Source organism: Equus caballus, chromosome 21, assembly GCF_041296265.1.
Source record: "Equus caballus isolate H_3958 breed thoroughbred chromosome 21, TB-T2T, whole genome shotgun sequence".
Classification (NCBI taxonomy): Eukaryota; Metazoa; Chordata; class Mammalia; order Perissodactyla; family Equidae; genus Equus; species Equus caballus.
This window is the reverse complement of record NC_091704.1, coordinates 14,443,101-14,457,727: the sequence shown is the minus strand read 5'-3', so window position 1 is coordinate 14,457,727 and position 14,627 is coordinate 14,443,101. Positions and strand designations below refer to the sequence as shown.

The window sequence follows — 14,627 nt, the reverse complement described above, 5'->3', positions numbered from 1 at the left end:
ATTTTCCTCCTTAGCATTTAATCCCATATAGCACTGTGTGTGTATGTTTACATTTAGCTTTTATTGACTTGCACTTGAAATGCTATACATTCTGCTCATTCATCTCTGCCCACTGGAATACCTGCTCCACGTGGGCAAGGATCAGGTCTGGGCCATATCCTTGGTGCCTACAGCAGCGAGCCGGCGGCTGCAGGTAGTTGCGGGCTAGTCATAGTTACCCAGCGCATGGCTGGGTTTGCATAAAGCCTGACAGTGGATACGTTCTGGTTCTCTTGTGCTCGTGCTGTCTGCCACCTCTGTCTCCGGAATCGCGGGCTCTACGGTGTGTGTGTGCAGCGGGTTGGAGGCCCCCTGATCTCGGCCCTCTCCGCCCCCCTAGCCCGGTGTACGAGAAGTACTGCGCGGACCACTTTGCCGATGGCCGCTGCGACCAGGGCTGCAACACGGAGGAGTGTGGCTGGGATGGGCTGGACTGTGCCGGCGATGTGCCGGCGCTGCTGGCCCGCGGTGTGCTGGTGCTCACGGTGCTGCTGCCGCCCGAGGAGCTGCTGCGCTCCAGCGCCGACTTCCTGCAGCGGCTCAGCGGCATCCTGCGCACCGCGCTGCGCTTCCGCCTGGATGAGCACGGCCAGGCCATGGTCTTCCCCTACCACCGGCCTGGTCCCGGTTTGGAACCCCGGAACCGGCGGGAGCTGGCCCCAGAGGTGATCGGGTGAGTGGCTCCGCCCCGGGGAACCTGGGAGCTGCGCAGGTTCTGAGCCGGGCACCGATGATAGGTCTTGTGTGTTTCACTTCCCTTAACATCTTGGAGAGCCTTCTTGGCAATCCGTCCACCACGTCTCAACCTCGGCCCCATCAACATTTCCGCCAGACCGTTCTTTGCTGTGGGGGCCGTCCTGTGTACTGTAGGATGCTCAGCAGCATCCCTGGCTGCCAACCTCCTCTGCCCTCCAAGAGATGACAACCAGAAATGCCTCCAGACCGGGACAAGAGTCCTTGGGGGAGCAGGAGTGCCCTGGGGTCTAGCGCTGCCTCCTAGAGAGGCAGGAGTCTAGCAGAGTGGTTAAGGTCATGTGTGGTATGTTCTTTTAGAAATGGAAAATATAGAACTCTCCTGCTGTGGCCTGGAGGAGGGGCCAGGAGGGAGGTGTGGCCTCTGAGCAGGGTAGGGCCCTGACCCGACAGGAGGGCGGGGATGTTAAGGGTGTGGCAGAGACTCTGACTGGGTAGCTGGGACGTGGGAGATGGAGGAGGGTGGCTGATGTACCAGTCCCTGGCTGGGGTGACCCAGTCGCTGGAGGGGTCTCGTCAAGATGAGGACATGGTGAAAAACGGGAGTCACTTTAGGGTTGCCAAGCCTGCAGAGTCCAGGGGGTATGGCACAGATCCCCAGGAGGCAGCTAGGGGCTGAATACGGAGATGAGAAAGACAAAAGGGTATTGGCCATCACTGAAGCCATGGGAGGGACTCAAAGAAGTGGGGCGGGAAGGGAACAGAGGAATGATCTGAGGACACTGAGACCTAAGGATTGGTCGAGGGAAATTGGCTCAGAAAAGAGAAAGAGAAGCAGCAGCCAGAGAGATAGGAGAACCGGGGTGTGGGTATTGGGGGTCCCCAAAGCAGGAGGGAGTTTAGAAGTTGGGTTCCTGGAAGGAGAGCCTGAGATGAGGATCCAGATATATGCAATGTATTGAAGGGGATGCTCTCAGGAGAGAGGGAATGAGGGAAGCAGGATGGACGGGGAGAAACTAAGGCAGGAGATAGTGTCAACTGGGGTCTGGCCTCAGCCCGATCCCTCTGAGGGCTCTGCAGCGTGAATAGCCACTCAGTGTCCCACCGTGAGACAGAAGGGCCAGGTTTGTACACCCCATATCAGCCTGTCACTGGCTGAGGGCTGCCCTGAGAGATGTCACTCCCGAGTGAGAGGATCCCCGTTTCACTGAGGCCAGTTGTCTGGAGAAGGGGCAGCTGTCAGCTGTTAGAAGCCAACGCTCACAGCAGGTGGGAGGTGGATGCACCAGCCAGATAAAGGTGATCTGGGTGTGCACCAACGGTGTCCACTAGAGAGGCTGACACAAAACTATGCCTATCGGATTCATGGCTCGTCCGCAAGGCTGGTTTTGGGGATGTGCTGGGGCTGCATGCCAGATGGGAGGCAGGGGGGCCGGGTGGTGAGTGAGCCTGGCTGGGGAGGGGGATGGGGTCTGGTGCTGGGCCTGCGGCAAGTGCCCCGTCCATCCTGCCTGTCCCTGCAGCTCTGTGGTGATGCTGGAGATTGACAACCGGCTGTGCCTGCAGTCGCCAGAGAATGACCACTGCTTCCCTGACGCGCAGAGCGCGGCTGACTACCTGGGGGCGCTGTCGGCGGTGGAGCGCCTGGACTTTCCATACCCACTGCGAGCGGCGCGGGGTGAGGCCTGAGGGCCGGACGAGCGGGGGGCTCCCGCAGTGGGGTGCGGCAGTGGATGGCCGCGGTTGAAGCCCCTGCTTCCTCCCCCAGGGGAGCCGCTGGAGCTGCCACTGCCGCGGGTGCCACTGCTGCCGCTGCTGGCTGCGAGCGCCGTCTTCCTGTTGGTCATCCTCGTCCTGGGCGTCATGGTGGCCCGGCGCAAGCGGGAGCACAGCACCCTCTGGTTCCCCGAGGGCTTTGCGCTGCACAAGGAGGTGGCCGCTGGTCACAAGGGCCGGCGGGAGCCCGTGGGCCAGGATGCACTGGGCATGAAGTGAGGACCTGCCCTCTCCCTGTCCCCAACTGAGGGGCTCTGTGAACACTGGAGTCTGCCTGGAGCTGACTCTGGACCCACCTCACCCTGACTTCAGACTCCACCCTGACCCCTGTGTTCATCCCCTTGACCACTGACTGCCCCCATGATCCCTGGGGATCACCCCTGATTCGTTCCCTGATCCTATTTCCTATGTCCCAGTTCCCCTGACTCAGTCCCACCCTGACCCCAGCCTCACAGACTTCACCCTGACACTCAGCATTTGTTCCCACGTGACTTCTGACCCCATGACCCATGACTGCACCCCAACCCCTCGGTGACCGCCCGACCCTATCCTCTATGACCCCCAGTACCACCTCTGGCTCTAACTCACTTTGATCTTTGATCTCACCTTTGACCCCCTTTCCCCTCCAACTCAGTGTCCATTCCCCATGATCCTCAATCCTTGGCCCTGGGCCTCACCTCCAGCTCTCTGACCTGTCCCTCAAGACCCTCAACCTTACCCTGGGTCTAACCCCTGAATTTACTCCTCTCCTGTGATCTCATGACCTCCTGACCCCTCAGCATGCTTACGCGATCCTGGCTGTATCTCTTACTTGTTTTTACGATAATTCCATCCTCCATGACCCCTGATGTGAGCCTTTATAACACCTGCTGAATGCCTGTGACCCTAATCTATCCGGTAGCTTGCTGCTCTGACCCCTGAACTCATTTCTGTCCCTTCCTGGATTCCACCTTAAGACCCCAGCCATCACCCATCATAACCGCTGACTATGCCCGTGACCTTGATCCCATCCCGCACCCCCTCATTGGACCCAGTGTCTCAACCCTGCCCCCTACGTCTACTGACCTAGGCTCCCAGGTCCCAACTCCAGAGCCCTCTGCTCTGACCCTGTCCAGATCCTCTCCCAGGCTGCATGTCTTCATTCTCTCCTCTCCCCTCCCCCTTCCCACTGTCTTCATAGGAACATGGCCAAGGGCGAGAGTCTGATGGGGGAGGTGGCTACAGATTGGATGGACACGGAGTGCCCGGAGGCCAAGCGACTGAAGGTGGTGCCCCCCTCCTTTGACCCCTGCCCCCAGGGTCCCAGTGGGCAGTGGGAGAACCCAGGGGAGTCTCGGCTCTTCCCAGCTCTGGAGAGCACCCACCCTGTCCTGCGCCTCTCTAACCAGGCCCCTGCTGCCAGGCCAGTCTGGGGGCTTCCTGGAGGGGGTCCCCTGGCCCCGATGGTGACTCTGCTTTCTCTCTCCTGGGTCCGACTTTGGCTTGCCCATCCTGGGAGTGTTCCCAGCTGGTCCCAAGCACCATTTCCTCTCTCGGGGCCACACCCATGCATGGGCTCTGTCTCCCGTCAGCTTGGGCTGCCATAACAAAATACCAGAGATGGCGGTGGCTTAAATAATAGACATTTATTTCTCCCAGTTCTGGAGGCTGGATGTCCAAGATCAGGGTGCTGGCAGGGCTGGTTCTGGGTGAGGGCTGTCTTCCTGGCTTGCAGATGGCCACCTTCCCACTGTGTCCTCACATGGCAGAGAGAGAACTCTGGGGTGTCCTCCTCTTCTTAGAAGGATGTCAGTTCTATTGAATCCAGGCTCCACCCTTATGACCTCATTTAACCTTAAAGGCCCCATCTCCACATACAGACATATGTGTGTTTAGGGGTTCAGCATAGGACTTCTTTTTTTCTTTTTAAAGATTTTATTTTTCCTTTTTCTCCCAAAGCCCCCCGGTACATAGTTGTATATTTTTAGTTGTGTGTCCTTCTAGTTGTGGCATGTGGGACGCCGCCTCAGCATGCCCTGATGAGCGGTGCCATGTCCATGCCCGGGACTCGAACTGGCGAAACCCTGGGCCGCTGAAGCAGAGTGCATAAACTTAACCACTCTGCCACAAGATGGGCCCCCAGCATAGGACTTCTGAGGGGCGATTCGTAACAGCCTCCTGCAAGCATGGCTTTGACACTTGCCCGATGTCCTGAAGGCACATGCAGCGTGGTCGCTCATCTCCCTGAGGACTCTATAAAGGAGCTGTTGGTACCACCCCAGTTCCCAGCCGCCTGTCCCCTGCCTGTGTGTTAATGTTGGTGAAATGGACACATCTATTACAATTGACAGCTGAAGAAATCTGCTTACCCCAGGTTTTTCCTTTCTTGTCCCAAAGTGGGTATTAAGTAGACGACACAGTGTGTTTCTGATGGCATTTTAGCATCACAGATTGACAGTGTCGTCTGGATTTTGCCAATGCGAAGCTCAGAGCCCTAATGTGATTTGCCCAGGGTCGCGAGCTGCTAAGTGACGTGTCAGCACTGGAACCTCATCACATGCTGCTCTGGCCACCTGGCCCTTTCTGGTTAGCTGTCTGTTACCTGGCTCGCCCCTTTCCTGGAATTCAGCTCCCCCACAGGGTTCTTAAGCTCAGGTCTGGCTTGGTCAGGCTCTGTGTTTGGTGCTAGAAGGCTCTTAAATGCTCTGGCAGGCTAGTTAAGAATATTCTGTCCTGTTTCCATAGCATCACTCATGCCTTTCAGACTATGAGTCTGGAATTTATCCAGCTCCTGCTAGGGACCTGGGTGCTCAGCTTGTGAAGGTGAATCTACGCGTTCGTGTGTGGCTCTTTGGTTGTGATACCTCACGTTCGTGTTCATGGTACTGGGTGGGAGCCCCACGTGGTATCTGGGGCATCTCCCCGCTTCTCTCCTTCTCTCCCACCTGTTCACCCCTTCCCCAGATTAATCCTGATCCGTGAGGACCCTCCTGCTCCCACATTTCTTTATCTCGTGAGTTGTAGTTTCCAGAATACATCTTGTATTTCTTCTGTTAAATTTAATTCTAAAGATTTAATTCTTGATGCTGTTGTCAATAGACTTATCCTCTTAATTTCATTTTCAGTGTGTTTGTGTCTAGTGTGTAGACAGGTGTGTACTGACAGGTGCCATGCTGTGGGTTTCTGCCTGATCACCCACCTTGGGTTCCTAACCCCTCCCCGCTTCCAACCCAGAGTGGAATCCCGGTTCCTCCTCTATGAGTTCTCTGAGCGCTAGCACATCCATTTCCTGTTTCTTTATTATAAAAGAAGCAGGATGTTCATGGTTTCTCAGGCTGGGTTTGCATCTTCATGAGACAAATGTGTGGGGATGTAGAGCTGCCCCTCTAGCTGTCTCTCTCCTGGGTGCTTGTGCCACCAGGTGGAGGAGCCCAGCGTGGGGGCTGAGGATGCTGTGGATTGCCGCCAGTGGACTCAACACCACCTGGTTGCTGCTGACATCCGCGTGGCACCAGCCATGGCATTGACTCCACCGCAGGGTGACGCGGATGCTGATGGCATGGATGTCAATGTGCGTGGCCCAGGTCAGTGATGGCATCCCACCTCCCCCACCCCGGGATGTCCCTCAGCTGCCCTGCTCTTGAGAGGTTGCATCTGGGTCTGTGTTCTGGTGAGAGTTAGGTGTGTCCAGGTGTCCATCTGTGGGGGTATGTGTTAATCAGGGCTGTTGATTATACGTGATAATAGCCCAACTCAAACTAGCTTAAGTAAAGCAAGGTATTTATTGGCTCTTGTAACTGGAAGCGTCAGGCATGTTTGGATCCAGGACTCACCGCCTCTTGGCTCCAGCCCAGGCAGGCTTTCTGCAGGGGGCATGATGGCCAAAGGTAGGACCAGCCTTGCAAACCCTTTTCCCAGCTGCACCAGTAAAAATCCCAGGATAAGTTCTGATTGGATGGGCTGGGGTCACATGCCTGTCCCCGAACCAATCACTGTGGCCTGGGGCCTAGAATATGCAGATTGGCCAGGCCTGGGCCACATGCCTGTCCCTGCGGGAGGGGGTTCAGCTCTACCTCGGAGTTGAGGATGGAGGATGGGGCACAAGAGGCTCCCTCTGGGAACCCAGGCACAAGCTCAGGTGAGTGTAGCAGACCACATTGTCTGGATCCCCTTGGATCCGTCTTTGCTACATTTTAGGGTATTCCTCTCCCAGCTCCGTTTTGCTCTAAATGGCCTGCACCTATGGGTCTCTTTTGAAGTTCCTCAGGCTGCCGGGGCTCAGGGGCCTGGGGTTTTGTGTCCCGGGGGTGGCTGTTAACCAGTGGGTGTGGGAGTGTGGCAGGCACAGCTCCTTTGCTGGATGACAACTATGAGGTACCACTCAGCCTCGAGTCCCCCTTAGGATCAGGCTGAAATGACCTCCGGGAATCGGCATGCTTGTTTGACTTCCTCTCTCCCTTGTCCTTTGTCCCTTGCTGCCTAAGAGCCTGTCCGTGACACGTCACATGCCTGCAAATCCTCATCCTGGGTTGGCATCTGGGTCACCTGACACTGACGTGTGTGTGTGTGTGTGTGTGCGTGTGCATGTGCATACCTGCAGACGGGAGGATTGGCCGCTCCCTCTGTGCCCTGTGTGTCCCACTTCCTCTTAGTGCAGTGCCCTCAGTAGTGTTCCCTGGAAGGGCCCCTGTGCCCGCCTCCCTGTGACATACCTGCATCCCCTGCAGATGGCTTCACCCCGCTAATGCTGGCCTCCTTCTGTGGGGGCGCCCTGGAGCCAATGCCGACTGAGGAGGACGAGGCAGAAGATACATCAGCCAGCATCATCTCAGACCTGATCTGCCAGGGGGCCCAGCTCGGGGCACGCACTGACCGCACGGGAGAGACAGCCCTGCACTTGGCTGCCCGCTATGCCCGGGCTGATGCGGCCAAAAGGCTCCTGGATGCTGGGGCGGACACCAATGCCCAGGACCACTCGGGCCGCACCCCCCTGCACACGGCCGTCACTGCCGATGCCCAGGGTGTCTTCCAGGTGCGAGGGGCCTGCCCCTTTGGACTTCAGAGCTGGACAGGCATCAGACGGATGTGGGTTCGAGCTCTGGTTCTACCTTGCAGAGCTCCTTTTCTCATTTGTAAGGTGGGGATATATGGGAGCACAGTGTCTGCCAAGTAGCTGCTCCCTGAACCTCACTGATTCTAGGGGATGTGGGGGTGGGGATGTGCTCGTGGCCTCACTGATTCTAGGGGATGTGGGGGTGGGGATGTGCTCGTGGCCCCCCTGTTCCTGCCATGACTCCTGCCCTCCCCTCCTCTCCCCTAGATTCTTATCCGGAACCGCTCCACAGACCTGGATGCCCGCATGGCGGACGGCTCCACGGCACTGATCCTGGCGGCCCGCCTGGCGGTGGAGGGCATGGTGGAGGAGCTCATTGCCAGCCACGCTGATGTCAATGCCGTGGATGAGCTTGGTAAGCTGGGGGAGTCGGTGGGTGGGGGCTGAGAGGGTGTTGCCTGGGCTCTGAGCATCTTGTAGATGTGAACACACACCCACACCGATACCCGGTCACTGAGGCTCATGCACACATAGCAGTGCTTCAAAGCAGACTTACGCTCTTGTGCTTTTTTTTTTTTTATGGTGGCCACTAGCCCAAAGGTGCCTCAGTGATTTAGAAAAAGGCGCCTTCTCCAAGATGCTTCATTTCCCTCCGCCTCATTAGAAGAACTCACTTTCCTGCCATCTGCTGGACAGCTGGTATAACGAGTTTGCAAATTGGCCAAATCTGTATATGATGGCGATTCCCTCTGTGGAGGTGGCTTGCTTGCACATGACCCGACCTGTGCATATTCACAGCAACCTGCCCTTGTGTCCAGAGGACCTCACACAACCGTAGATACGTAAACATCCTTTGGAGCAGGTGTTCTCAACCTCAGCACCTCTGACACTTGGGGTTGGATCATTCTTTGTGCTGGGGGCCGTCCTGTGCAGTGTAGGACGTTAAGCAGAGTCCTTGGCCTTGATCCACTAGATGCCAGTAGCACCCCACTCCCCAGCTGTGACAACCACAATGTCCCAGACTTTGCCGGTTGCCCCTGGGAGGGGTGTGTCAGACATGCTTCCATTTGTGAGGATGGAAATATTCTCGGTCTGTGCTGTCCAATATGGTGGCCCCTGGGGTAGCCATGTGTGGCAGCTGTTGAGCATTTGAAATGTGGTTGGGGTGTATGAAGAACTAAACATTTTATTTCATTTAGTTTTTTAACCTTTGTTTTGCTTGCTTTTGTTTTTTTTTTAAGCTTATTTAGATATAATTCATATACCATGGAATTCACCCATTCAAGGTATAAAATCCAATGGCTTTTAGTATAATCACATAGTTAGGCAACTGTCATCACAATAAATTTTAGAGCATCTTCATCGACTGAAAAAGAAACCCCTACCTCTCAGCTGTCGCCTCCCAATCCCCTCATCGTCCCAGCCTCTGGCAACCACTGTTGTACTTTCAGTCTCTATGGATCTGCCTATTCTGGATGTTTCATATAAATGGAATCATACAATATATGGTCTTTTTGGACTAGCTGCTTTCACCTAGCACAGTGTTTTGAAGGTTCACGAATGTTGTAGCATGTATCAGGACTTTTAATTTATTTTTAAATTTTTTTATGATTAAATAATATTCCATTGTATGGATACACTTTTGATTATTCTTCCATTGGTGGACATTTGGTTTTTTCCTACTTTTTGGCTGCTATGAACATATTTGTACAGGTTTTTGTGTGGACATATGTTTTCATATCTCTTGCGTATACTCCTAGGAGTGGAATTACTGGGGCGTACGCTAACTCTGTTTAACTTTTTGAGGAACCACCAGACTGTTTTCCAAAGTGACCACCTCATTTTACTTTCCCACCAGCAGTGTATGAGGATTCTCTACATCCTTGCCATTACTTGTTAGTGTCCATCTTTTTGTTATAGCCATCCTAGTGTGTGTGAAGTGGTATCTCATTGTGGTTTTGATTTGCATTTCCCTGGTGGCTAATTATGCAGAGCTTCTTTGCATGTGCTTAGTGGTCTCTTGCATATCTAACCTTGGGGAAACATCTATTCAGATTTTTTGCCCATTTTTAAAGTGAGTTACTTGTCTTTTTATTATTGAGTTATAAGTTTTTTTTTTATATACTGTAGTTATAAGTCTCTTGTCAGATATATGGCTTATAAATATTTCTCCAATTTTGCAGGTTTTCTTTTCTTTTCTTGATGTAGGTTCGCTTTCTTGATGGTGTCCTGAGAAGCACAAAAGTTTTAATTTTGATGATGTCCAATTTATCTAAGTTTTTGTTGGCATATTGTTGTTTGTGTTTTCAGTGTCATATTTAAGAATTGTTTGTCTAATTTAATGTCATGAAGAGTTAGTCCTATGTTTTCATCTAAATGTTTTATAGTTTGAGCTTTTACATTTAGACTTTTGAATCATTTTGAATTATTTTTTGTGTATGGTGTGAGGTAGGGGTCCAACTTCATTCTTTTGCCTGTGGAGAGCCAGTTGTCTCAGTTTTGTTGAGAAAACTGTCCTTTCCCCATTGAATGGTCTTGTCACCTATTTTATTTAATTTTAATTTCTTAAATCTAAAGGGCCACACGTGACCGGTTGCTGCTGCATTGGACAGCATAGCTCTAGGTGCAGCCGAGTGAGGCTCACACTGGAGCCCTGTGTGTGCAGAGCCACGTCGCTGGTGTGTGTACACATGCACAGTGTCTCCCTTGGACAGAGAGCCATTTCACAGGGCTGCACGCCATCCCTGCCCCCCAACATAGGTGCTCAGATACGCAGGGCAGCTCTGTCTGCCCCTCCCCCCAGGCCATATCGTGGTACTTCCTGCCTCCCTGTCATGGGGGACCAGGACATGAGCCTGGGCCTGACCCTGACCTCTCCTGTCTCCCCCCAGGGAAATCAGCCTTACATTGGGCTGCAGCTGTCAACAATGTGGAGGCCACCTTGGCCCTGCTCAAAAATGGAGCCAACAAGGACATGCAGGATAGCAAGGTGAGCCCAAGCCCTTGGCCTACCTGGGGGACAGCCCTGACACAACCCCCAACAAGTGGCAGAGAGCAGGGTGGGCTAGGCTAGTGGGGGCATTCACCCTGTCTGCAGCCAGCTTTCACTGGTGGGATTTGGGCCCAAGAGCCTCCAACAGTAGATCGGGGGAGGAAGTGTGTGGCAGTTGCTGTGTGACCTTGGGCAAGTTGCTTAACTCCTCGGAACCTCAGTGTCCTCATCTGTGAAGTGTGGAAGCAACAGTACCCCATCTCATGCCTCTTCTGAGGATTCAATGAGATAAATCTTTTGTAAAGTGCTTAGCAGATTCTCAATAAAAGGTAACTCTTAGGATCCTTGTTTAAAAACCCTCATGAGGTGGTGTTCCTCTCTTCATTTTACAGATGGGAAAAGTGAGGCTCAGAGGGGTGCAGGGGTGGCTTCTGTCCTTACTTAAAATTTCTGTATTTTATTTGTTATGGTTTTATTTTGCATTAATCTTAACTTTAAAAAAAAACATTGCATTAAAATATCATTTATTTTGGAGTGGGCTTGGTGGCCTAGTGGTTCAGTTCGTGCGTTCCGCTTTGGCAGCCCGGGCTTTGCAAGTTCGGATCCTGGGCACAGACCTAGCACCACTTGTCAAGCCATGCTGTGACAGTGTCCCACGTAAAATGGACGAAGATTGGCACAGACGTTAGCTCAGGGCCGATCTTCCTCACACACATACTCACACGCAATCATTTATTCTGATGACTGAGGTTCTTGACACCCTGTTGAATTTTGTGCCTCACTCTCCTCACCCTAGGCCTGGCCCTGGGGACTGGCCCTTGGTAGGTACTTGATGAATAGTGTTGGAAGGAGACACCTTGCCCAGAGCTGGGATTTGAACCCAGGTCTGTCGGGCTGGAGAGGCCCAGCTCTTGCTCTCTGGCTTCTCTGGAAGCCGGGGGCCTTGCGAGCGTCGGCTCCTGGGACCCTGACGTCTTGTGGGTTCTGGCCCCCCCAGGAGGAGACCCCGCTGTTCCTGGCCGCCCGGGAGGGCAGCTACGAGGCTGCCAAGCTGCTGCTGGACCACTTCGCCAACCGGGAGATCACCGACCACCTGGACAGGCTGCCGCGCGACGTGGCGCAGGAGCGGCTGCACCAGGACATCGTGCGCCTGCTGGACCAGCCCGCGGGGCCGCGCAGCCCGCCCGGCCCGCCCGGCCTCGGGCCCCTGCTCTGCCCGCCGGGGGCCTTCCTCCCGGGCCTCAAGGCGGCGCCCGCGGCCGCCAAGAAGAGCCGCAGGCCGCCGGGGAAGGCGGCGCTGGGGCCGCAGGGCGCGCGGGGCCGGGGCAAGAAGCTGACGCTGGCCTGCCCGGGCCCGCTGGCCGAGAGCTCCGTCACGCTCTCGCCCGTGGACTCGCTGGACTCGCCGCGGCCCTTCGGGGGGCCCCCCGCGTCCCCCGGCGCCTTCGCCCTCGAGGCGCCCTACGCCGCGGCCCCCGCGGCCGTGCCGCTCGGGGGCGCGGGTCGCACGGGCCTCGGGCGCCAGCCCCCCGCGGGCTGCGTGCTCAGCCTGGGGCTGCTGAACCCGGTGGCCGTGCCCCTCGACTGGGCCCGGCTGCCCCCGCCCGCGCCGCCCGCGCCCTCGTTCCTGCTGCCGCTGGCGCCGGGGCCCCCGCTGCTGAGCCCCGGGACCCCCGTGTCCCCCCGCGAGCGGCCCCCGCCATACCTGGCGGCCCCGGGGCGCGGCGAGGAGTACCCAGCAGGCGGAGCCCACGGCAGCCCCCCCAAGGCCCGCTTCCTGCGGGTCCCCAGCGAGCACCCTTACCTGACCCCGTCCCCCGAGTCCCCCGAGCACTGGGCCAGCCCCTCGCCTCCCGCCCTCTCGGACTGGTCCGACTCCACGCCCAGCCCGGCCGCCGCCCCCGGGTCCCTGCCCGCGCAGGCGCTGCCCCTGCCCGCGCCCGGCCCCCGGGCTCAGGCCCAGACCCAGCTGGGGCCCCAGCGGGAAGTCGCCCCCAAGAGGCAGGTGTTGGCCTGAGCCTCGCCTCAGTTCCTGGATTCTGGGGGACCAAGAGACACCCCGTCCTGACGTGCTCTCTCCCCTCTTTCCTTTCGGTCCTTTTCATCCTCCTCTCGCCACTCACCCTCCTGCACCCCACCCCCATTGGAGTGTGACCCAGATATGGCAGCAGCCTGGGGGGTCAGTCTTCCTTTATTTATAGGGTGTGCGGGCTGACCCCCACCCTCTGGGTCTTGTGATGGATCTGACACCTCCTCTTGGCTCCCTTCTCTTCCCCCACTGCCCCCAATTCTCTCTTCCCTGCTTCCTTTCTTGCCTCCTGGCCTCTCTCCTCACGCTCTGACACGAGTGATTATTATTATTTTTTTTTTACATTTTGTATAGAAACAAATTCATTTAAACAAACTTATTATTATTATTTTTTACAAAATATATATATGGAGATGCTCCCTCCTCCCTGCCAGCCCCCCAGTGCCCCCGTGGGGCTGAGTCTGTGGGCCCATTCGGCCAAGCTGGATCCTGTGTACCGAGTACACAGGCATGACCGGGATCCCGTGTACCGAGTACACGGCCCTGGTATGTACCAAGTAGGCACCCTTGGGCGCACCCTCTCGGGCCAGGGCTGGGGCAAGACTTGGGAGCTCCTCTCCACCCCCCTCCCTCACTTCACTGCATTCCAGATAGAACTTGTTCTATAGCTGTGCTGGGGAAGGGCCCTTCTGGCCCAGAGGGCCTGCCCCCAGGCCCCCCAACCCCAGAACCTGGGCCACTTCCCTTTGGGAACTAGGGGGGCGGTGGTGGGAATGTGAGGACCAGGGGAGATGTGTGTGTTCCACTTTGTCCCCCTGTAAATACAGGACTGCAGGAAGGGAAGGAGCTGCCCGGTGGCCCCCTCCTCCTGGTGCTCCCCTGCCCAGCCCCACAGCAGAATAGAAGTATTTTTAGGCTATTTTGTAATATGGCTTCTGGTCACCATCCCCTGTATAGCTGAATTCCTAGGCTTGCATTGTACAGCCCCAACTCCTCACACCACGTAATAAAAGGATAGTTAACACTCAGTATCACTGGTCTGTGTCCGGGTAAGGTTGGGGCTGGTAGTGGCGGGGCTGCCAGTCTCCCCAAGGCTAACTCGAGCTCCCGTCCTGGAGCTCATGCTCATGCTTCCTCCTTTGGGAGATGTCTCCACTGATGGGATTGGGGTAGCCACCTCATATAAGATGAACTAATCAGATTCCCTTGCTTGAGAAAATTGTTTAATGGCAATGCTAAGAGAGCCATCAGCAGTGGAGCTTTTAAGGTCACTGGCAGGTTACAAATATGAGTGGCCAGGGTCGGGTGGTGGGTCCTGATGAGCAAACAGAGAGCAGCAGAATGGAGCTAATATGCAGGGGGAATCAGCAATGAGAATACAAATGGCTCCAGAGGGTTGGAGGGAGTATTTCAGTTCTAGATGGAGCATCAATTCCAGTTAATTGAGCATCCTGGGGCCATCCACAGGTATTTATAAGTTGCCTTCTAAGTGCCTGGTGCTGGTTCTGCATGGATCTCACTTCTACTTCGTGCTCCTTTGGGTTCTGGAGACAGTGCTGCACCTATGTAATGGATACTCCTTTACGTATACCAGCCTGGCTGGGTTTCTACTGCTTGAAACCAGTTGTGCCCCAAGACAATCTTGTGTTTCCTCTGGGGCCCTCCAGAAGAGAACGATAGGATTGAATGTTCATTGATTCCTCTTGTCAGTTGGAGCGCTCTGGTTCCAAGTGACACAAAAATGTACCCAGCTGGCTTGAAGGAAAAAACAATATTAGCTCATACATCACCTACTTCATGGATTAAGCAATATGTGGTCATTTACAACCATTAAAGTCAGAGCTGTAAGATCCCTATTTTTATTTATAACTGTTTTACAGATGAATAAACTGAGGTGCAGTGAGGCTATCAGAACAGTGAGACAGATGGAGTCCTCACCCCCGGCTTGGCTTCCCTGCTCACTGAGGAAAAGGGAAGCGCTGTCTTCCCTCCCAGGTCAACGTGCAATCATTTGAATGTTTCATTTTCAAGGAAAGTGATATTCAGTCAAAATTTGAAAGACATAA

At 55.2% G+C, this 14,627-nt stretch overlaps 1 protein-coding gene across 2 annotated transcripts in view; it reads left to right on the top strand.

Moving 5' to 3' along the window:
- Positions 1-13,589, top strand: part of NOTCH3 (notch receptor 3) — a 31,633-nt gene extending 18,044 nt beyond the window's left edge. For both annotated transcript variants that reach the window (XM_023625299.2, XM_070246499.1), the window contains 9 exons: positions 380-712; positions 2,256-2,410; positions 2,501-2,723; positions 3,689-3,773; positions 5,909-6,071; positions 7,215-7,519; positions 7,808-7,955; positions 10,432-10,529; positions 11,530-13,589. In XM_023625299.2, coding sequence (XP_023481067.1) covers positions 380-712; positions 2,256-2,410; positions 2,501-2,723; positions 3,689-3,773; positions 5,909-6,071; positions 7,215-7,519; positions 7,808-7,955; positions 10,432-10,529; positions 11,530-12,549 — 2,530 coding nt within the window. In that variant the 3' untranslated portion in view covers positions 12,550-13,589. The remainder of the gene's footprint in view (positions 1-379; positions 713-2,255; positions 2,411-2,500; positions 2,724-3,688; positions 3,774-5,908; positions 6,072-7,214; positions 7,520-7,807; positions 7,956-10,431; positions 10,530-11,529) is intronic.
- The last annotated feature ends 1,038 nt before the right edge of the window (positions 13,590-14,627 follow it).